The following is a 25,176-nucleotide window of genomic DNA, read 5'->3' on the forward strand; positions in this document are numbered from 1 at the left end:
ATTGTGAATTGAAATAAGGGGCCATGATCTCGGATTTTCTTACCTGGGGACCCCAGGCTATAATAATAATAACAGACTGAGCGCCCAGTGCTGCCAATTAGTGAACTTATCAACGGAAAAGAAAAACACGAATTAAATAATGAAATCTGTAATAATAGTGAAACATTACATAGGCATCCATATATCCTGCCTTAAAATGATATGTCATGAATGTCAAAACACATATCTTCGTTTACTTTGCCGAACAGGTGTCAACATCTATAGTTGCAGCTAGATTTTAACTTTGGTTTAACGTGTCCATAACTACAAAAATCGTTTGGTGGAAGTTTTTTACGGCTATGAGAAGCCCATGCCCGGATAATTAAAATAATGAATTATGAAATTAGCCTGAATTCCTCCTCCGTTTTACAGTTTGCCAAGTCTAATTATTCTTGTTAGCTATTCATTATAAATTGAGTGGCTTGTGACTGCTTCAACATCCTTAATTTGATCACATATTTTGATCACATAATATCTGATATTGCAATGGTAACACTACCATATATGGTACTGACAATACTTGTAGTTGTTTTATACAACCCTTCATTCTTTCCTTATTTGATGAATCGTTGAGAATATCCAAATCGATCATCACCCGTCCCGATGAAGGCCTTGCTCCTCCAAATGAACTCGAAAGACAGTCTAGATAGGCTGACAAACTGACTACAACATCCCAACTCTGAGCACGAAAAGACTGAAAGTCACTATCGTTAACAATTGTGAGCACTGATTAGGTTAATCTAAACAGCAGACTGCCTAGGAGTAAGAGAAGGGGAGCTCCTTAACTCGGACAAGGGAGTACTGATTAGGTTCCTTAACTCTGACATATCGTTATCTGTATCACTCTGATGTGAGTGGTGAGATGAAACACTCTTGGTTTCTTGTTGAAAGTCTGCCACTAACTCATGTATCTCACTTTGAGTTTTTGTTCTCAATTGGTTGTCAACAGAGTGGATTGAACTGATTTCCGCGTCTATATTACCCGCGATGCAACCCTCTACAATATCCGGCCGCTCTTCATCAGGCACCTCGTAACCTTGGTTACCTTGGTAGGAAGCTACGCTACCACACTCGGAGTTCATGAAGTCCCCTCCCAGAATGTTCATCTTCAGTACCACCTGGAGAAGAGGCAACAATTGATTAATTAAGAAGTGAATATTAATTAATCGTATATAGTATATACTTATACTACATACTAAATATACTGGTTAATAGTTATGAATAATTATCAGGCGGAACACTTTTGTTTTAATTACGTAGATAACAATAAAATATAAAAACATAAGGTTTCTTGCTTACTGCTTTTTATTTTTCAATAAACTATTATCATGGTATATATACTTTCTAATCGCACACGTTCTCTAACCTCGTATTTATGTCGTGAGTTAGGATCTGCTGAGTTGCAGTGAGATCTTATGTTCCTTCTAACTAAGGAACACACCTGACATCTGCATCCCTTGTTGATCTGCGAGGAAACGGTTTTAGAAGTGGTTTATACTATTCAAGTTAACAAAACAGAGCGAACGGTGACAATCCACTGATTGAATCTCTAAAGCGTGCTTAATATAGTAACATTACCTTATATGGTAGCGTTACCATAGTAATATAATGATCATAGATATTTTCCTTGTGATGGAATGGAGTTTTTAAAAACCAAAATCATGATTAGAACGATTATAATTCCAGGCTGACTCCTCAACACTTACCTTGGCAGATTTGAGGACTATTTGGGTCCGGACATCTGTTGTTGTAGTAACACTGGATGTGGTGGACATATTCTCTGTCGACTTAGCTCTGAGGAGATGAATCAGTTTAAAATTACAAACATTTAACGAATGTAATCATTCCGTTTCTCTTATACAAGGAGGTGTCATTTATGATTTTTGTGTTTGCAAAACCCAGCAAAATCTGATTTAGTTTTTACCTAAACAAACAGTTATAATTTAACGTTTAAATAATCAAGTTATTAATGCTTTTCAAACAAAGTTACAACGAATTCGTCATGTAGTGCATCCTGGGTTTGGACAGGATATCCCCGTTTAAAATATTTCCATCACGTTACATTACATGATTCTTAATAAATGTAATAGATTTTTAGTGTTGTAATTAATTCAAAACTATTATCAGACGTACCTTTTTATATGCAGCGGAAGAGCACTTGCTGGTGGTGGTCCCTGGTTTAGTACTGGGGTTGATTTAGAAAGCTCTTTCCTCTTCTCTACTTTGGCAGCTTTATCTCCTGTTGAAAAAAGAAACTTTTAGTAAAAACTATATTGGTCAAGAGGGTTTATATTACCCACTTGAAGTTAGGTATTTTAGGTATTTTAGTCAAATCGTTTCGTCTTAAACTAACCTCTTCCAATGCTGAGTTTCCTTTTGAGTCTCCCCACTAAAGAAAGTCGAGGTTTCTTCTCAGGTTTCTCCTCCTCTACCTCAGGTTCTGCAACGGGAAGTGGGGGTGGTGGGCTTAAAGGTACAGGTGGGGCTACACTCCCTCCTCCTGCTGTAAAGGGGGTGTTAATAATTTGGTGGGGCTACACTCCCTCCTGCTTTAAAGAGGGTGTTAATAATTTGGTGGGGCTACACTCCCTCCTGCTGTAAATGGGGTGTTAATATTTTGGTGGGGCTACACTCCCTCCTCCTGCTGTAAATGGGGTGTTAATAATTTGGTGGGGCTACACTCCCTCCTCCTGCTGTAAAGGAAAGGGGGTGTTAATAATTTGGTGGGGCTACACTCCCTCCTCCTGCTGTAAAGGGGGTGTTAATAATTTGGTGGGGCTACACTCCTCCTCCTGCTGTAAAGGGGGTGTTAATAATTTGGTGGGGCTACACTCCCTCCTCCTGCTGTAAAGGGGGTGTTAATAATTTGGTGGGGCTACACTCCCTCCTCCTGCTGTAAAGGGGGTGTTAATAATTTGGTGGGGCTACACTCTCCTCCTGCTGTAAAGGGGGTGTTAATAATTTGGTGGGGCTACACTCCCTCCTCCTGCTGTAAAGGGGGTGTTAATAATTTGGTGGGGCTACACTCCCTCCTCCTGCTGTAAAGGGGGTGTTAATAATTTGGTAGGATCATCATTGAAACATGGTTTAATTACCCACTTAATTTCTTATCTGCCACAAAGGGATACTGATATGTATAAAAGCAGTCAGCAAATTTATTTGAAGTCACTAAAAGTAGAAATGACTTACGAATATCGTTGACGTAATCAGGACTCTTATCCTCCGACTTCTTTGGAATAGGACTTACATTGGTAAGTGATCTGAAATAATCAAGTAATTAAGGTAATTAAGGTAATTAGAAGGACAACGATTAAATTACACTTACAGTATTGAAACACAATGCAATAACAGTGCAACGTCTTCATTCCTCGTCATTAGGGATAGTGATCAAAATCAGTTAGCAGGAAATTCTGTCTCGCCCAATATAGTCATGATTAATGAACGTTGGTTTGTCGTCTGCAGCATTATCACAATTCTTCCATAAATATCTGCTCCAAATAATAGTCAAGCGTCCATCAGAACACTGCAGTCTGTTTCAGTTTGTCATAAAAAGTCTCGTCTAACTTCATGCTTCATTACATCTGATATGTTGGTTACAGTGTCAGAGTTACCATTTGTGTGTAATACCATATATTATGGCAGTGTTACTATGGTAACACTACCATATATGGTAGTGTAACAAGTTGTTACGGTGTCGGTTTGTCTGTAATCTCTTACTTTGCTTTCCGAGCCATCCCTCCTATCAGCTTTGTTAAAGATTTGGATCGAGAACGTCGTTTGGTTTTGTCATCTCTCTTAGCAGATCTATAAGGAATTCTTTAAGTTATGATCGGCTTGGAGTTAATTGGGATCTGTAATCTGGTATGTCTGATTTATACTCGGTTGGTTCAACCAAGAACGTGTGCCAGTACAATTATAAAATAAAATGTAAATATATTTAAGTAAACAAATGTATTGATCGCGGTAGATACAGTTTGAGTTATTAGGTAACTTTAAATACGTAATTTTTCAAAAAGGGCCTCAAGGGCCTTCTTGGGCTCTTTTGCGATGCATAATATCGGCAGTAAGTTCATATACCAGATTGACAGCCTAATCCAAAGAACGTTATAACAAGAGTATGAAGGTCACGTGATGCCCGAATATGGTAATAATTTAGAACTAAATTACCTGCTGCGTCCCGTAGTTGTTGAGGCAACCAAATCAGGATCAGACATCACAGCTTTTACCTCGCCAACTTCCTCCGCTTGCACCTCAGGCATTCTGAATGTAGAACAACTATTTAGCCACTGTTTTATAGTGGTGCATTTAAAAACATATTCAGTGATATTTTACATACATACGTCACTTATTAATGTTTACAGACTCACATGATGCCCAAACAAGACAATAATTTAGAACTTATTACAGTTTACAGGCTCAATAACAAACCATTATCCATTACTGCAGGAGTGATAACAGGATATATAAGAGCTCAATAACAAACCTGGTTATTCTGTTGAGAGAATCCTGTGAGCACATTTCAGGGTTTTTAGAAAGAAGCTCCAGCACTGGGGTCTGGGGCTTCTCAAGAGGGGGTGCATGTTGCAGAGTGAGACTGTGAACTGAACCGTGAACTGAACTGTGGTTCAGAGACATTTGGGAGCCGATGTAGGAGGAGGGTGGGCGGGAAAGCTGAGGAATAGGAGAGTTTTAGTGTTGTCATAGTAACATTACCTTATATAGTAGTGTTACCATAGTAACATTACCTTATATGCCTATGGTAGTGTTGTTGAATATTTAAAAGGTATTTCTCTCGGGTTTATTAGTCAATTAAAAACAGTTTTAAATGTCGCCAAAAACATTACAAAGGATAGTTGATAATCTGAGAAAAATAAATTATTTCAAAATAATATATTTGTTGACCTAAAATTTGATTATAATTCAGGACGAACCTGGGGGATAGTCGGAGATTTGTTTTTATCTGAATTGCAAGACTTGAACGACTTCTTCAGCTTGTTCATGAACGACAGTTTAGGTTTCGCCCCGTCTGGTTTCTCTTCGTTGAGATCGTTAACCTCTTCTGGAGGCGAGGTTTCAACTTCTTTAACCGAAATCTGAAAATATCGTTATAAGTTTAAGAGACCACTCACTCAAAACAGGTAGACAAAAACAACGATTCGCATATCAGTATGGACTAAACTCCCAGTATGGACTAAACTCCCAGTGTTTTGGTGAAATGTGTAATTAGTGTGTCAGAATATCAAGAGATAATTGCTCAATTCAATAACTCAGAAAAGGGGTCCAAAACTTGTAATTTATTACATTTTCAACTGGGTTCAGTACCTTATCATAATACAAAGACTCCGAAGCTTCTGAAGCTATATCATTATTTGGAAACATGATAACATCTATATTGATTTGTTTCTTAGCGTTGAAAGGGAACTCATCCTTATTAACAGACTTGTTGGAGCTCCTTGATTTCTCAATTTCCGGAGCAGTCTCGTTCAGGATCTGATACTCATGTCCGGATACCTCATCAACATCATTCTCCAGTTGCAGGTACTGTACTGGAAGAGGAATATCAGAGTTACACTCCACGCTCGGGGGAGAGTTCTTGCTGCTTGTCCCACATGAGATTATAGAGAGTTGCAGATCCATTGGAACCTCTCCTGCTTCACTGCCTTTACAGATGGAGGGAGTGGAAGTGGTTGTGGTAGACTTGGTAGAACGGGGAGGAATGTCGTAAACTCCACTTTCTAGAGATCTGATAAGCTCGTCTAAATCTACATCACCGTTATTTTCAGCAAACAAAGCTTTTTCTTCATCTACAGACACGTGCAAGGGATCAGCATATTGTGGAGAAGACCAAGTTCCTAACGTGTATTTAGTGTGGGAGGGTGGTTGGTCAGTGTTGTCGATATCCAACTCCTCAGCTTCATCAGCAGTATTATTCTCTTCCATCCTAGAACCTCCCAGACTTTTAGAGAGATCTTGTATCGGGATATTATCGGAGAGAGAGTGTTCAGAAACTATATCTGCTGACTCATCCTTCTGGTCTGACACACGCTTCTCCTTTGATTTGAATGAGCTCCTAAGCTTCTTTATGAAGGAAGTTTTCTGTTTAGGTTCCTTTGGAGACACATTGTCTTCATCACTATAACTGCTCGTAGATCTCAATGGTTTCCTGCCTCTGCGCTCTGTGGTCGGCACATGTTTCTTTACCTCAGTGGTAGACAGTCGTTCAACAGTAACTAGATACTCACCCTCCACAACATATGTCCCATCTACAGGCATTTCCCGTTGGCAAAGCTCCAACAAAGCAACTTAGTTGGTAAAGTTCCAACACACAGATTATGTTAAATACCCTTTATCAATCACTAGGGCTTAACATTGAACGACGATGATTAGAAAAAATAAATTACTAACTAGGGTTCCAAAAATAGAGCAGGTACCGCGGTTGGCCTGTCTATAATTTATGTGCAAGCAGAGTATGTCATCATTACCTTGGTAGTCATAAACAATCTACTGAAATCAATACTTCTGCTGCATAATCACACATACTTTGTGTAACCGAAGGAGGTACAAAGGGTTTATAAAAATATTACTGAGCTTTCGTTAATTTAGGCTGGTTAATGGTTCTAGATCCAATGGCAATAGGAGATAAACAGATGCGCGAGTTCAAGTATATCAATGATTTGATTTTACAAAGTATGCCATAATATGGAATGTTAGTGAATGCGAAACAGATAACGGTATAGTACAGCGAGAGCTTTATGTAAAAAAGGGACAGTTTTATCAAATTAATTATAATAAACTTACTGGTGTTTCTGGTACGGGAGGTTCTGGAGCGATATCAAGCTGAATTCTACTGCTGATCTTATTATTGATAAAGTTGAGGAGCTCTTTAGTTTCCTGTTGAGTAAGAGCTAAAGAAGCTGGTCGTGCTGCTGATTCTAGAGGAATATTGGGGAGTGGACCTAGATCCGCTATTTCTGAAGGGACAGTCTTTATCACCTCCGCGTAGATCGGAGATACGGAGACTGCAGGTTTTACAGTCCTATCTGGAGTTGGTTTTACTCTAAACTTCACATCGGCCTCCACCAACGTGTAGACCTCTTTTGAAGGAGAGGAAGTTGCTTTGGGCTCAGCTTCGAGAATTTCTATTGGTGTATCTTCGATCTCTTCTATTGGCGTATCGTCAATCTCTTCAATTGGAGTATCTTCGACAATTGTATCAATTTCAAGATCACCAGCTTCACTTCCGTTGACATTCCTGATATCAGCCTCACTGATGATAGAAGGCCTGGGTATATCGGCTACAGTTGGTACCTTCACAGCGACTATATCATCAGCAACACTGCTGTTGTCAGGGGAGATGTTGAGACTCTCTGCAACCATCTGGTTATTCAGAGAGCTTCCCACCATTCTGCTCTTCTCCATTTGAAGGACATTTGTGTCGAAACTCTCCAGCAAATCTTCTAGTTCTTCTTCTTCTTCTTTAGTGGGTATCTTCTTCGGTGATGATAGATCAGGACTATCAGCTGATGAGAGATCAGGATTGTCGAGTATTACTTCATTAGTTGAAGCAAGATTACCGACCTCTACTTCATCACAGTTTTCAAACTCGAGTCTAGCTTTGATAGGATCAAGATGTTCCTCCAGAGAAACCTGCCTGATGGGCTCAGTGAGGCTGTCTCTGGAGGTCTTCTTGGAAGATATATCTGACATTAGCGCCATGTTGAGGGAGTGACGCCGGATGGAGTCGTTGTGGTACGCACGACGTGGTCGCATTTCAACTGACATTATAATAGCTGCAGCTTGTATCACTCACAGTGCTAAATAGGAGTGATTCGTAAAATAGTGTAAAGAAAAGAGAAGATATTCAGATTAAAAACGTATATTGTTGACAATAAATGACATGTTATCAGATAACTAGAAAGTTGCTAGAAAGTTATGATCGAAACCATATTATCATGAGAAACCCAATACAGGACCTATAATACAACCCAATACAATTCATAATACAATTCACAACTCACACAAGCTCGCAATGCTACATGATAAAACGAAAAAGGACGATAAGACCTTGAAAGATTGCGGTATTGATATTGTGACATTAAGTTGCAACAGACAAAGAAGAGGATATGATGATCAGGTTACAAAGTTACGAGAAAGTGATGAACCGTATTCTCATCAGAAACCCAATTGAATCACACAGGACCCAGCAGTGCTATATGTGTTAATACAGAGGCCACATAGCCCTCCCTCTACGAAACAGGAATTAGAAATATCATGTTTCACCGCATTACAATAAGCTTTACAGCCAGTCTCAGCTGGCCATATGGCGTGCAAACATTCCTTAAAAGTGTGGTAATTATATTAACTAATTAGGTAATTACTTGTATCTTGGTGCAGTTAGATCTCTGAAACTAGGATCCTGGATCATTAGATTATCTACTTATCTGAAGTGACCATGTCAGGGCATGTCAAACTGTGTGTGAACGTAGAGATCAGAGAGAGAGAGATCCACTAATGTGGAGTAAAACACACACTGTGTGAGTATTACGTACGGTGGATCATCAAACAGCTGAAAACAAACCAAGAGACTGACTCTGTACAGAGTGTGCTGTGGAGTGTGGATCTGTTTTTAGGTTATGTGTCTATAATAGATGTTGTAATAGAGGCTATATAGAACGAGGGGCGTATTATATAGAATTGTGCACAATGGAAATGTTTGTTTGTTTGTTTGTGTAAATTCCTTATAACAGCTCCTATAATTGTAGGAAGTGGGGAACAATAACCGGTATTTGTAAACACCGTTACTAGGTTACTGTTACTGTTAAACCGCATGAACCCGGCCACTATGATGTGATTGTAGTGCGCCACGATGGAGTAACTGAGTAAGTTAGTTACACTGTACAGTTAGTTAGTTAGTGATCTTCATAACCACAGCTCGTTGCAATGATTAAGGGACAGAGGACCCAAACAATGGTGAGCACTTCTTGACTTGTTGCTGTAACGGAGTAGTTACTATAGTTACTATACTGGTTACTATAGTTACTATACTGGTAACTATAGTTACTATACTGGTTACTATACTGGTTACCGTACTATTTACTTTTGTAATGATATAGCTTAATATGTTGGCTAATGTGAACAAGCTTGACAGTTGACAGTGGCAATGGAACTCGCAGAGATAAGTTGTCGTTTAGACCGTTACAGAAACTTGAACGAAGTTATAAAATCAACGAAAGTGATTTTATGGTCACATCAAAGCTTATTCAAAGGAACAAATAATTAGATATTGCATATTATTGTAAGATAATTTACAATAAGATCGTCATTACAAAACACACGAGCAACATTGAATTATGATATTTCACCTAAGCTATAGAGTGTGAGCAGATGAAAATGTAACTTAAGGCAATATAATAATATATATATGTAATAATATTATGTAAGGTATACGATGTTATATAGGCATAATTGTTTTGCTAAGTATTGTGGATTATAAATTTTGGCGGGAAGCCAAGTCACGAACACATCAAAGGGAAGATTCTGGTGAGTCACTAGAAACTTCTGTGATCCGATGTGATCAAAGCAAGTTTTGAAAATTGATTAACGATTAATGATTTTAATTACAATAATATTGTTCATCAAATTAAAAGAAATAAACTGAGAAAACACGATGGTATCGTAGAAAAGGGGAATACTTCATAAAAAGAAGAGAACCACTTAAATCATTACGCGAGAATAAACCCAGAATCACATCATGTAATTCCAACATTTCGCCTAGTCGCGATTATTTGATAATCTAGCAAGCTTTACACACGGGGTAGTTTATCACGTACTTTAAACGTGAACTTATAGGGTACAAAACAAAGTAATCTGGGGCACAAAACCTTCTGGGGCATATAACATTGCAACATTTCTATCCGTATATGTTCCAGGTGAGCCCAGATGTTTCCAGATGTTTCCAGGATGGTGGAAGGATTTGTGGTGTTTGAAGTGTGCTATGAGTGAACGTTCTAGAATGACAATATTTCATAAACTAACGATCAGTTAGAGTTTAGAAGTTCCACAACCGCTTACTCGCACAGTAAAATAATCAATCAAACAGTATTAAATAATAATTAACAAATTAAAAGAGCAACTAAAGCTGACTCACTTGATCCCCAGAGCGGTGCATGAGCGGCATACTGTTGAAGCCTCTGTGTATCCTGCTCCTACTCTCGGAGCCAGTGTCTTCTCCTCTACTAGGCATAGGGTCTCCTCTACTAGGCATAGGGTCTCCTCTACTAGGGATAGGGGGAGGTGTCTCCTTTATTTTACTTCCCTCCGCCACAGAGGGCTCTTCTGGTACACACTCTAGTGGTGGGGAATCTTTTATAGGTTAATGAAAACGCTAAGGTCGCATAAAGAGTAAAATGACGCTTGGGTCACAATGATTGGGGTATGTCGCAGTTTACGAACGTCACTGTTTTTTATTTTGATACCTGAAGTCATCACAGATTTTGCCATACTTTTAAAATAAAACAAGGTTATAGATTGAAGATGGCTTCCTTATTTTGGATTTATGAGCTATACCTTGCGGAGGCCTCGCTGCCACCGTATCAGTCCCCGCTGTCTGCATTGAGGTTCTGGATGCTATCTTCTCATTTATGAACTTCATTATTTCCCGGGCTTCATCTGAAATTATTCAGTTGTAAATAACTCGTATGTGATATGTTTAGAACTAATTACAACACTTCAAATCTGTTACATTTATTGAGGACGTTACAGAAGGAATGCATTTAATGTAGTTATTGAGGAGTCCTAACTCTCCTCACGTCCGTAAATGGAGTTTTCTTTGTATCATATATGTATAATTATTATCATTTGTAACCATCTTAACAAATCCTCTCAATTCTCCACAAACAGTTAAACTGACCTGGAGTGACCCTGAGTTTAGCTACTCCCTGATCTAGATCAGTTTGGAAAACTGACTGGTCGCCTGGCAACGCTGTAACTGGGATCTCAACCTGGAGGAAAGGTGAGGTCATTGAAACAACATCATTCAAAATGTATTTCACGCTGAATGATGAACTGAAATCCTGAACTTAGAAATGGGTGATTCTCACAACTTTACAAGATAAAAATAATAACGACTTGTCAGGCCTATTAGAGTGTAGAAACCGTACCGAGTGAACGCGTTTATTGGGTCTAAGTGGAGAGTTAGTGCCCAGGTTAGTACCCATACTACTGTGTTTACGCAGTGGCAGTGTTGAAAACATCTCCGGTTTCTTCCCCGACACTTGGTTTTCCTGAACACATTTATTTTATTGGAACATTATAACACATGGCTTATACTCTGTCTTGTTCGTCACTGGAATAACTGATAGTGACAACGAGGTCGAAACTTGAATCCAGGGTAGAGCAGGGACAAAAGGAAATCGCGGCATGTACGGAATCGCGATTTTTCCTATTATTTGCGACAAATTTTATGTATAGTTTAATATACCGCGAAATGTAATTCGCGGTATCGCGATTTTTGGCCAAAATCGCCGCGAAATCCTTTTGTCCCTGGGGTAGAGTTATAGATGATGGAGATAGTTAATTCAAGGATCACTTCAAATCTTCAAGCTTGATCTATAAAGCTTAACTTATCTTCAAGCTTGATCTATAAAGCTTAACTTATCTTCAAGCTTGATCTATAAAGCTTACCTTATCTTCAAGCTTGATCTATAAAGCTTGCCTTATCTTCAAGCTTGATCTATAAAGCTTAACTTATCTTCAAGCCTAATCTATAAAGCTTGCCTTATCTTCAAGCTTGATCTATAAAGCTTAACTTATCTTCAAGCCTAATCTATAAAGCTTACCTTATCCTCGTTTACTGAAATATACTCCATGGAACTTATCAGCTTTTTCATTCTCATGGACGATAAGGACCGGATATCAAACTCTTCGTCTGCGTCCACTTCGCAGTTTGACATCTTTATTTTACCTGACAGAAATGGCTGAATTGAGTGAATACTTATAATAATAATTAATATAATAATAATAATTAATATTATAATAATATTATAATAATAATTAATATTATAATATTATTATAATAATAATTAATATTATAATAATATATAATAATTATTCTTGATCCTATCGTATCATAGTATTATATCTGCATTATGCATAACATGTAGACTTTGTATCACTTGTAAATGAAAAACTCTAATAGCTAAAACAGCTTGTGTTCATGACTTTGAAACGTTATATTATTGTATATATTCAATGAAGCATTTTATTTAACCGAAACAAAACATCTGGTTTTGAATCAATACACTGGAAGGTTAGAATCCGTTGATATCAAAGTAACAGTAACTTATATGTACCATGAATCATGATTATTGTTATGATTGTTACAAAGGTTATTATAATTATCTTAATAACTACTAATAATAATTACTCCTTTATTAATATTACCGTTGATATCAATGGACAGCTCAGGATTGTTGCTGGTACTATTGGTGCTGTCGTCTGAGAATGTTCTAAACTTGTTGCTGTACAGGTAATCCTTGTATTGGCTGGAGATTGTGCTGTCTCTGTTCGTCTCCAGTGTATTAGCTGTCTTATTGGACCACCTAACGGTGATTGTAAATAAATAGTTATCGTTAATTAATTAGTTAATTGACTAATTAATAAGTTAACTAATTAGTTTATTAATTAGTTAACGTGGTAAAATGTTGTACATACTACATAGCTTATGTGGGTGTAGGATATTATTAAAGATCAAATACAGGAATTAGACGGTGGTTTTATTATTTACTAGCAGGAACCCGTATAATATAACCCTAAACGGTGTCAAGACTCAAAATACTAAAATAATTATTACCTATTTAATCGGCGTTTTTGACACCACTTGGGGGCCCAAATTTTCGGCTCTAAAATTATTATTCCTTGGCCAATTTTTTATTTTTTCATGCCGATTTGAAGGCGGTGACATCACAGTTACGTCACTGTGACATCACAGTTACGTCACTGTGACATCACTGTGACAACGCAAATAGTAGATGGTGTGAGCGTTATTGTAAATCGGGTCTTGGTTATGATTATTGTTATGGAGGATACTCGGTGTAACAATCATGACTTAATTATTGATCTGTTTTACACTAAGTACATTTAACAAGTGATTTAATAAGTGTTTAATACTTAAATAAGTGGTGGAATCAAAAACCCAAATTCACACAATAAGTGAAAACGAGTGATTTAATCTAAGTGGGTTTCAAAGTTTTACGCAGATTAAATTTCCGTGATGTAACAGCTGCGTCATAAGGCATGGTGCAGGGGCCTGGGGCACGGTTCAGAGACTATATACGTAAGACACTTGGGAGATATCAGAGACCAGCCTTTCACAGGAGGGGTTGACTGTAGTCTGACTGTGATCTGACTGTGGTCTGACTGTGCCTAGATACACCCGATATATAGCGTAACCCGAGGTAGCGAGATGAGTATCATAAACAAACTAGAGAAATATAGAAAACGAGTTCACTGTTCAAGACAAAGCACGAGCAGGCTGAGTGTAAACACGAGTGTCGAGTAGGCTGGTCACTTCATAGTCACTGAGTGTAAACAAGAGTGTCGAGTAGGCTGTTATGACTCAATTATGAACTAAGAATGGAATGAATATCAAATTATGAACAACAAAATGCCCAGCAAATTATAGTTTTGGAGAATTCCAATAATAACGATGACAGAATAGAGCCTGATATCGGATAGTCACACGTACATTATAGAGCGGGATGTAGGTGGCGACCTCAGCCACAACATGGGATTATGTGTATTAATAATGTGCAAGTTGAACGGTGAAGGTGCCCCGAAGTGTAATCAGAAGTTATAGCAGCCTCTAAGTGCATGTTGAGTGTTTGCAGTCCTATTGCTGGGGGTGGGGGTTTATACACGCTAAAAACGAACACTTGATGAGGCAGAGTTGACATTAAGGGGAATTTTTGGCGATCATTAATTTTTTTAAATCTGCTAAATTTTTAGCAGTCACTTTGAAGCAGTTTCTCCCGCGTTTTTTTCGACTAGTCTGCGGCTGAATTAACCAAAGTATAAAGCAGACTCTGGCAGACTTGCAATATCACCCTTTATTTGGAATATTCCGCAAATCAGTTTAGAAACAACATACTCTGAGATCGTGGAGCTAAAATAGCGTACAGTACGTTAGATCTTAATCATTATCAGGAGGGAGTGTATTCAATGCGAGTATAAGCGTGTAGCAGCTGGGCTCTGTTTTAGGAGTGGTAGTGGGAGAGGTGTAGGATGGAGGAGAGTTGCTATTAGCAACCAATTAGTTACTATTAGTTACTATTAGTTACTATTAGCAACCAATAAGTTACTATTAGTTACTATTAGCAACCAACAATGCTTACTGTGGTACGTATATCTGGCAAACGATTGCGAAATAACTGGAACAGAATACGAGTCAGAAAGCTCCACTGTACGGTCAATGCTAGGGAATGGAGTAAATACTGCTGTATTTCTTCCATCCAATAAAACGTTTATATGAGTAAAACGAGCTACCTGCAACAATATATCGCACAAAGAAGTCAATATAACTGTTAATAAAAGTAACAGCGTGACTGGTTCAATATATTATACTGCTTCTGGAACATAGCCACACATAATTGCACAATAGTGTTGTAGAGATGTAACTTGTAGACACAGAGTGCAACAGATGAACAGGCGCAGAGCAACTCACGGATCAGGAGAACAGACAACAGAATAGAACACTATATATATAAGTATATAATAACTCATGAATCATGGTACACGCACAATGAACTGGTAACTGATTCAATACAATATATTGGAACGTAGGCCGTAGCCACTAGCCATCAGAGTGGACTGTAGGGCAGTATAACGAGCAACAGAACACGTACAATGATGTAGTGTTTGCGGAGTATTATTGTATAATTTATCACAAGGTCTATTGGTCTAATTATAATCATTAGAGGTAATTATTTAATTACATGTTAGAGTTTGTAGTGTAGGGGGTTGCTATGGAGGTGTAGGGGGTTGCTAGGGTGCATCTCGTTCTTCTCTCCATGGTGATAGGTAGTTTAGATGTTATAACTGAAGTGTAGTTCGTTGAACAGCTGTCTGCAGTAAAACGGACTCAGAGCTGATGATTGGTGGTGTTATTCCGCTCCTTCCTTTCTCCTTATCCTGGGTCCGCAGGGATCTAGCGAGGAGCTTAGGTCAACTTTTACAAACAACGTAGATAAACTTCAAACAACGTAGATCAACTTCAAATGACGTAAATTAACTTCAGAAGAGCGTATAGATCAGCTCAAGAATCCAGTTTCCAGCTGTCACACCGCGTAAAGTATACTTGTAAGAGTAGCGACGAAATCAAGAGAAAATCCGAGAAATGCACAAGAAAAACAAGCACTACACTACAGAACGAAGCTAAACGTGAGTATTCGTAAACAAACAGTACTCTTTTTCTAGTAACAGGACTCTCACTCTTTTGTGGTTGCTAGGAGGAGACAGGAAAAGTGTGGCGAAGAATTAGGAGCGCCTGCCTAGTGTTAAGTGTAACCATGGTTACACCTCAGGTATCTTGGTGATAATTGACAGGAAACACACGATGTGTATTTAGGTGTCAGTTTAGGGGACAGTACTAATTCGTACACTATATTACTTAAATACCATTAGATTGCTCATCCCAGAGTATAATACGTCATACAAACGTCATACATCATACGTCATACATCTAATTCTTTCAAGATATTATTAATAAGTGAAGGTTTTACTAAAGTGTCACTGAGATTCAATACGATCGTACTTGACAGCCATGTCGGATGTAAAGTTCTATCGAAAATAATGAGCAGCCCATCATGATATGAAACAAAAAGGAGTTGCAGAATAACTCCCACGAAAATACTGAATAAAAGTAACAAAAATCAAATCTGGCCGAAATAAGTTTTCGTATATCAAGCAATAAGTACAATTATATATTTTATACTATTAATCTATAACTGGTTCTACATAAGATTTTAGTTTAAATACACGGTGAGATGCCTCGCACTTTGCAGCTACAAAAGGCTAAATGCAGCGTTAATTTATATGTAACAATTGTCATTTAAATGACAATCACGTCCACAAATGTCTGGCTTGTTGGGTGGCATATTGCACGAAGCTAAAAATAACTTAATACTTTAATACTCGAGTAATGAGTACACTCATAGCACGATCAATCGCGTGAGATGAGAATAAACTTGTGATTTATATAACACGGTTTATCATAATATTCTGCATGGTATATTTACTGTTGTCTTTTTACAAAACAACTTTTTTAAACATGTACTTGTCAACTTCAAGGAATTAGCTGATTAATTTATAAATATCCTTTTTTTTAACACTTCTGACAGTTATCCCACAAACGAGCTTTTTTGTTATTACGACCAAAACAAATAATAAACAAATGTAAAGAAGAATAAACAAATGTAAACTGTGAGAAAAAATAACAAATGTAAATTGTGAAAAAAAATGTAAACTGTAAAAACAAATAACGATTGTGAATTGTGATAACAATCGATAACAAATGCAAACTGTAAATTGTAAAAACACAGCAGTTTCTACAACACATCACTTATACCAGCGATCAGAGCGAAAATTCAACAAATCTTCCGTAGAAAGGTCAGAAAATCAACTGCTGAGAGAAAAGAATTCAGCTGCTGAGAGAAAAGAATTCAGCTGCTGAGAGAAAAGAATTCAGCTGCTGAGAGAAAATAATTCAGCTGCTGAGAGAAAATAATTCAGCTGCTGAGAGAAAAGAATTCAGCTGCTGAGAGAAAAGAATTCAGCTGCTGAGAGAAAATAATTCAGCTGCTGAGAGAAAAGAATTCAGCTGCTGAGAGAAAAGAATTCAGCTGCTGAGAGAAAAGAATTCAGCTTCTGAGAGAAAAGAATTCAGCTGCTGAGAGAAAAGAATTCAGCTGCTGAGAGAAAAGAATTCAGCTGCTGAGAGAAAAGAATTCAGCTGCTGAGAGAAAAGAATTCAGCTGCTGAGAGAAAAGAATTCAGCTGCTGAGAGAAAAGAATTCAACTGCTGAGAGAAAAGAATTCAGCTGCTGAGAGAAAAGAATTCAGCTGCTGAGAGAAAAGAATTCAACTGCTGAGAGAAAAGAATTCAGCTGCTGAGAGAAAATAATTCAGCTGCTGAGAGAAAAGAATTCAGCTGCTGAGAGAAAAGAATTCAGCTGCTGAGAGAAAAGAATTCAGCTGCTGAGAGAAAAGAATTCAGCTGCTGAGAGAAAAGAATTCAGCTGCTGAGAGAAAATAATTCAGCTGCCAGGGGCAACGTTCGTGTTTTTACTGTTACCAGCAACAACGAAATAAACTCGTTTATTAGTAAAACAAACACGGAGTCCGACACAAAGAATGACGAATTTACACAAGAGAGCTGAGACTACACACACTCAGAGCGCTGTACAAAGTGTAACTGATACGGTACAGGCCGAGGGGACGACTATGAAGGAACTGAAAACGTCACATAACCTGCCCCAGACTTCACCTCTCTCTGTAGCTAAAAGCTTTGCCGCGGTAATGCACGCTAAGTGTGTCCCCCAATTATACCTTATTTGGACATTATTGACCCACACTACCGCTCCTTATACGGTTACAATAAACTCCTTATATGGTCATTACTCCTTATTCGGTATGTGTAGACCACTAATGGCACATGGTGGTGTACAGTTACATGAGAGTAAACCAGCCGATTAGAGAGGATAACGTCAGAGGAGACGGTGTAATAAGTTACAAGTGTAATGAGACGGTCCTGTGATGAGGTAATCGGGAGGTAACTAGATTTTAATGAGGTTAAAAGTGAGGTAATGAGGTTACAAACTAGGGGACGTGAGTCACGTGATGGTAGTGGAATGAAATCAAGTTTTGGTGTGGGATTTATTTACTGCGTCGTTATACTCAGTATAACTCGGGGGGAGTTTGGTTGTTTTTACGTAATCAAAATTTTATTTTTTACCCTCTAGAATAATAACAATTTGACAATATTTTAATTAAAATTCCACTCAATTTCACTATGATAGTGATCAAATTTAGAGATTGATCGAATAACACTTAACAGACTATAGTAAGTAGTTTAAAAGGTGCTTGGCCGGATATCAATCAGGAATTTCATTAATTTCCAGGAAAAATGATCGTATCAAGGGGGGGGGGGGGGGGGGGGGGGGGGGGGGTCAGGCCATGATAACGTAATATTGCTGTCAGGAGGGGGGTTGGGTCTTGATTACAGAAGGGGGGAGGGGGGTAAAAATTGCAAAAATATTATTTACGTAGTAGGTATATTGTGAACGACCCCTAACGCTTTATTTTTAAGAAACGACAATTTATTCACAGACAGAGATAAGAGGATCAAACTGCTGGTACGTGTTTTACTGGTCTGACCAATACGATGTCGCATCTCCAGTCACGTGGTCTCTCTCCACCAATAGAGAACTCTCTCTGGCGCGTGATTGGTCACTGGTCAGCGTCCGCTAGCGAGCCCAACTCCCTGTACACTGTTTTCCAATAGTAATATGGTTCGTCTACTCAGTTCTTTTTGTATTTATCGGTTGAGCGTTAATAAATTGCAGTTGCCAACGTTTAAATGTCATTCGCATACTTTACGGTTTGTTCAGATTGTGCCATCTGACTTCCGTCCAAGACTTTTATAATTGACCTAATAATTTCAGGAAAGTTAGAGATATTCTAACGTGAATAAGACTTGAAATAAACACCTAATTGTTCTGTTTGAATCTTGTTTGCAAATATTAAGTACTGCACTTATTTATTAATAGTTAATTCAGCAGACTAGTCGCGTTTTTAGTTTTTGTCATTTTTATTATTTGACGTACGTTTTTTAATCATTATGTTAATTTTGGCCCACCCATTGTATTTTATAGAACATTTTAATAAAAACACTAAAATATTTAACAATAAATCAGAAAGGAAACACAATTAAACTATAATAATATACTTAGGTAAGTGGGTGACATTTTCCACAAGTTAACACTTAATTGCTATCTTAATATATTTGCACGACTATCAGCTCAGTGGCGCAATTGGTTAGATGCTTGCTTGCTTGCTAACAGCCCGTAGGTTGCGAGTTAAAATCCCGACTGAGGCAAAATTTCAAATTATTCACAAATTTTCAATGAATTTATTCAAAATCAACAGATCAACTGTGCAATCACACACTAAAGCTCTGAAGGCATATGTATACATGTTTCATAACAATAGAACTAGCCACCCACCATCGTTATTACACAGTAACATTAAAACTAATAACGTATAATACTAGCAAAGTTACTCAGTTTATCTAACAAGCGTAAAATATGAGGTGAATCGGTTAATATACTACCCTTAACTGGGTATATAACAACAGAGCAGTAAACACGTGCTCTTGATAACGCTAAGTAAAAGTCACTCAGGTCCCACTCCTCTCTACCCCACACTTCACACAGTACTATTACAGCAGGCCACTCACTAGAGGCACAATCCATACTGTTACACACTGCAATCTGACTAGCAGTGTTATCACATCTCATATTAACACTGTCCTCAACTAGTGATACTACATCACTACTATTCCACTCAGCATTATATACTATACTTATATCAGAATAATTTAATTCATCACACAATCTATTTAACTCATTATCAATCACCTGTCCAATATTATCAACATTACAATCATTAAAAACATGTATAACAGGTAATGATCCATGTATGAAGTGTCCTTATAATTGTGCAGGTAAAATCATATCTGATACATTGGTTCTATCTGAACGTGATTCTCTAAACTGTTCTCGTATTACACATAAGATATTAGATATGTCACATGTATTTCTAAGATTTATTGATAAAGTTACCAACTGACTAGATGATAGTTTGTCAGTAATCATACGTACTATTTCAATAAATTGTTCTCCGGACAATTCCCAGTAACACTGTACCAAGTCACATGCAACTCTGACAGAGCATTCTGATAATAACAACATTTCTATCAGTACACTTTTACACTCCTCAGTTTCATTGAAATACAATAACTCCTGTATATCATCAATAAATATGTGACAGTTGGTCGCAGCACCGATTGTATCTGTGAGCTCCTGTACCAGTACAGGACTACATATCATACTCAACTCTACAATGATAACTTTACACTTACTCTCTGATATAAGGGTAACTAATTCGGTGACAGTGTCAGTCATGCTGGTCTCTTCGAATTCTACACTAGCTTCTTCTAATGCACACTGATAAAGCTGACAGTTATTACCATCACCGCCGAATTTAAACAACACAACCTTATTGTCCTCATTAGATTGCGCAAGTTGGATTATTCTGCCGCACAGTATCACACTTTTTCCCGTCCCTGCGGGTCCGTTAATCCACAACATTTTCTCGTTTGAATTAAACACATCATCTTGTTCTGCTGTTAGGTTCTCCACTTTAACACAGTTTTTGATAACACCAGGAGCTTTTTTGACTCCAGGATTCTGTGCACGATTCTTTCCTTCTTTAGGTTCAAAAGTAAATTTCCCTTCTTTCAGCCGTTCATCAATCTGTATGATACACTGCCCTAGACTGCACCTAGATTGATCACAATCATTTTTATCTGTACACCACACAGCTAGTATAATGTTTCTTACGTATTCGCATCTCTCCAGAAGATTAACTCTGAGATCTAGAATGGGGGAAATGTTGGTGACATTTTCCAACCACCAAACGCCGAAGTTATCCAAATCTTCTTTGAATATTATTGTCGAATTTTGTTCAGGTTGATCAGCAAATTCTTGTTGATACTTTGCACTAAAATTAGGATAAGCCGTAAACTGAAGAATTGGTATTTTCTTATCAAAACATTGAATTAGATTCAATATCTTACGCCTCTGCTCTACCGATTTTTCGAATGTCTTATTCAAACCCACTAACTGCTCCTCTTTGGCCGGCGTGCATTCAGATTTCTCCCAGTCCTCGCCAATCGTACACAGATGAAAATCTGGTTCACATGCCAAAATTTCCATGTCGACATTTTTCATGTTTTTAACTTCTATGATTATGAATCTACCTGGGCAAATAACCAAAAAATCGCACTCCCCTTCGCTTACTGGGTTTTTACTTTTACATTTATCACAGCCCTTTCTCACATGATCTTTATCGCACAAACGGTATTGGTGGTGCGTGTATTCAAAGTTATGAAGAACGATGATCTTTTTGTCCGGTAATTTCTCCAAAGCCCTATACACTATAACTTCAGCCTCATAATCAGACTGACGTTTTCGTTCGTCTCTGAAGTCACTACTATCCGGATGTTAAGTCGCGTACTCGGATTTTAGCACGACAACTTACTTAACGGCCTATTTACTGCTCCAATTTTCCATGACTTCTAGAGATTATTTATTTATTATATTTCATTAAATTGTGATGGTATTAATTTAACTACGTATAATGGGCTCCTTTTAACTAGAGTATGGATATTCAGGTTCCGATATTATGGAATACCTCCCGGTTTGAGACTCACTCAGGGCATAGTTCAAACCCAAACTCTCAGTGTACAATGGTAGATTTATGACAGGAATTTATGTTATAATTATGGACTTCGAACTTTTAGGGGAAATTATGTCTAGAGTTTTAACTTCGAACTTTTAGATGAATTTATATCTGGAAGATAACCAATTAAAACAAGTTAATTAAGGACTGTAAAATAATGCAAGACCAATCCAATCGTACATAAAATAAGTGTTCAATCTCATGGTAAAGTCCGTTACCCTAAATCAGTTGGGTAGCTGGGTGATCAATGGGAACTGGTGTGTATTATAACGGGCTGGCTGACTCTCTCTCTGGACGATGGACAGGTAGCTGCTATATCATGGCTACGTTCCTTCAATGCTGCCAACGAGGGCAGAATCCGTGGGAGGGGAATGTCCTAGAAAGGGACAAATTATTAGCAAATGACGGATTAATTAAAGACAATAATATACTAACTAGGATAAAATTAAACAAGATAAAGTTAAATTAGAATGAACTGTAGAATACTAAATATGTAAGAACTTATCAATAAATGCTCAAATGACTTACGAGGTAATAATGTAGGTGCTGCTAAGGTTAGGACAAGCAACCAGGTAGGATAGGCTCACCACAATATTACCTAGGAAGGTATAAACCTATTAGAATTTAATTACTAACCAATCGGGAATGACTTTAGTATTACGAACAATGTGAATCAATAAATTGGGAATAACATTGCTATGAACAACATCTAATGAATGGGTTACATCATAATAGAACAATACCTCGAGCAACAAACTTCCTAGCTTAGCGGGAATTTACGGAAGTGACGGGAACCAATTGCAATGTTCTGGTGACTTCTGCCGGGGAAGAAAGGATAAGTATTTTAGTCGCATAATATACTAAGACTTTTGAACTCATGGGATTAATCTTAACCTAATTATGCATGATACTGATACAGTCTTTAGGAACAAAGTACTAAGGTCAATCATTTAAAATAAAAGATTACAAACCTATTTATGAAACTAGTGACGTGGGAGAGAGCGCAGCATACTAACATCCCGGGCCGTGTAGAGAAAACCAATCATAGGAGAGGCGTTCGGGAAAAGGCTAAAGGCAGACGGCCGTGAGAATCTTGTGTGTTCATCTTTTGTAGTCTAGGTGTTCTGTGGAAGAGGAGCTCCAGTGGAAGAGGCGGTCCACGCGTTGTCCAGGAGAGTTGCAAACAAACAGGTTATTACAAACAGGTTATTGCAAACAAACAGATTATTAATACAAATACCGGTTTTTAAAACTGGTTAAAATATCGTTCCACTAATTGATGAATTCAATAACTCTATTAATCCAATAATTTCGTTATAAATAATTCTAATAAAACTAAATGTCCTTTCTGACCAATGGCTGCAGTGCTCTGCAAATCTCTCCAATCAGATCTTAATCATATAAATGATCACTTAATTCATCTTAATCATATAAGTTCTCACCTAATTCATCTTTATGACACTTTATGTTACGGTGAATATTTGCAAATTTACATGGTTTATTTACCATTTTAATCCACATATTTACAAATCTAATTACTACTAACGCAGCATACTGGGGTTCAACTTAACTTCTAGTTCTGAGGTACTACACACGTTCCTAACACCGGATACCTATCTATATACGTCTGATCTGGAGCTCTCGGTAACATAGTGGGATGAAGGTTGTCAGGAGAGTTGCAGAACTTGAGGAATACTTCTTTTCCGTTCTTTATATAGTATTCCATCGTTCAGTAGAATTAAAATAGTCTGAAATAAAAATGCTGTTAAAATGTTTAAAAGAGTTTGTATCATATTTAATTAATGGAGAGAGGTACTACTTGATCAGGATGCAAGAGAGCTGTTCGGGCCTCGGGGTGGAGCTTTAGGTGTTGGGATGTGAGTATACTTACCAATTTTGCTTTTATTTTTCGACGGAAGCTCTTTCAATTAACCTGCAAAGATCAGAAAATGACTATTTAAATTAATACACGCTACTCTACAAATGCGGCTTTTTTATATGAAGTAGGAGTTCTGATTGATTAATAATTTTGGAATATTGAGATCTTTTGAAAGAGCTTAGTGGAATCAATAAACTTACATATTTTTACCTAAATTATTTAAGATTATGTTAACGGGTGATACTCGTAAAATATCTGTTCCATATATTGGACCGTCGACGAGTCCAACTCGGCGCGCGTCCTGGTAGGTTATAAACCTACAAAGATTATGTTGATCTTTACGAAGAAATCGGAAACGCTGCCTGATCTCTGACCTGAGTCTAGTACCTAGAATATATTATTTACCCTGTCAATTGCTGAGTATGGAGTATGCGCAAATAAGTATATAAAAAAATGATTGAATACAGATGGGCCAGGAAACAGTATACTGCACGAAAGCAGCTAATTAAATAGTCAACTGTTCTGTGACCCATGTGAAACAGAAATGATAATTTTTAACCAAAACCCTAAATTGGGTAGAGTGGAGGCCGTGGCGATTAGATCAGTGTCTCCTTTCCCAAAACAAATGGAAATAATATCAATTTAAATAACCGTTGATGGAGAGTTTTAACTTTTTAAAGCAAAGATCAAACCTGAAGTGGGTATAAGGGTCTCCTCGAGATTTGATAACACGGTTAGGAAGTTACCTGAGGACCCCAGGCTTTAATGTTGGTAAACAACGAATAGAGATTAGGCGGAATGACAGGCTGAGCGCGGCCCAGTAATTAGGAAGTAGATTGTATATCGCAGTAATGAAGCTTGTCACTTGTACTACAGAATATCTCTGCCTGAAAATGTATCCGACCATCAGCGATCGTGACAATTTATTATATTAATTCATTTCATCAGGTCAGGTATTGAATGCTGAAAAATAGATAATTATAATCATATTACAAGTTCTAATAAGTTGTTGCTCAGTTTCCAAAAACATGGCTCAATTCTGAAAAGCAGGAGCATTATATTATATCAAACAGATGAGACGCTGTAAACAGGCGGATAGACAATTTGGGCACCAATAATTGGCATTTCTCTATTTGTAGCGCGATGCGTTACTGTGCCGCGCCGCGCACTCAATGAGGCTACTCACAGCGACACTGGCTAGATCGGCGAAATGCGCTACTGTGCCGCGCCGAGCTGCCATGAATTGATATCGTCAATTAATTCTCTATCCACTGCTCCAGCAGGCTAGCGGGACATTAATTGTGCAAGAGCACTGGAAGAAAATCACTTTTAAAAGGTAAGCCCCATTGCTGGTTCTCCGTGCGGAAGTTGTGATGAAGTGGGAGCTGCCGAGATCCTGATACTCTATTTCAGTGCTATGTACTACCCGGTGCTCCCATGAATACCCAGAATCTGACACTATCCCTCATGCATACAACCAGCCCAAACTTTAGGATGCCGAAATAGTAATCACTGGTCAGAGGAGACAGTGGAAGAAGGCCGGTATATGTGTAGAATTTAGTAATGCTGACATCTCACTAGGACTGAAGTAGGACGGTAGGATACTAGTAGTAGTATGGAAGTTAACAGTATATACATTTTAATTTTTAAATAGGTTTAAAAACAATTAAAATCTTAGTTTG

General features: G+C 37.8%; 1 protein-coding gene and 1 long non-coding RNA gene across 3 annotated transcripts; both read right to left on the minus strand.

Annotated features, from left to right (window-relative positions):
• Positions 1-132: 132 nt before the first annotated feature.
• Positions 133-15,592, minus strand: LOC134824604 (proteoglycan 4-like). Of its 2 annotated transcripts, XM_063836527.1 has the most exons (17): positions 15,030-15,592; positions 12,481-12,638; positions 11,877-12,001; positions 11,199-11,321; positions 10,949-11,039; positions 10,606-10,707; positions 10,187-10,386; positions 4,971-5,132; positions 4,523-4,710; positions 4,207-4,299; positions 3,757-3,843; positions 3,229-3,299; positions 2,393-2,542; positions 2,173-2,278; positions 1,746-1,833; positions 1,406-1,504; positions 133-1,157 (listed from the first exon to the last, which is right to left on the minus strand). In XM_063836527.1, the coding sequence occupies exons 1-17, from the start codon at positions 15,104-15,106 to the stop codon at positions 780-782; spliced, it is 2,298 nt and encodes a 765-aa protein (XP_063692597.1). In that variant the 5' UTR covers positions 15,107-15,592; the 3' UTR covers positions 133-779. The 2 variants fall into 2 exon arrangements, with proteins under 2 accessions (XP_063692597.1, XP_063692596.1); XM_063836526.1 differs by lacking the exons at positions 10,187-10,386; positions 10,606-10,707; positions 10,949-11,039; ... (2 more) ...; positions 12,481-12,638; positions 15,030-15,592 and adding an exon at positions 6,838-7,860.
• Positions 15,593-21,755: 6,163 nt separating this feature from the next.
• Positions 21,756-23,202, minus strand: LOC134824245 (uncharacterized). The gene is made up of 4 exons (XR_010161370.1): positions 22,587-23,202; positions 22,359-22,433; positions 22,144-22,213; positions 21,756-21,991 (listed from the first exon to the last, which is right to left on the minus strand). It is a non-coding gene; the product is annotated as an uncharacterized LOC134824245 (long non-coding RNA).
• Positions 23,203-25,176: the final 1,974 nt, after the last annotated feature.

This window comes from Bolinopsis microptera, chromosome 12 (genome assembly GCF_026151205.1).
Source record: "Bolinopsis microptera isolate Bmic1 chromosome 12, MBARI_Bmic_1.0, whole genome shotgun sequence".
NCBI lineage: Eukaryota > Metazoa > Ctenophora > Tentaculata > Lobata > Bolinopsidae > Bolinopsis > Bolinopsis microptera.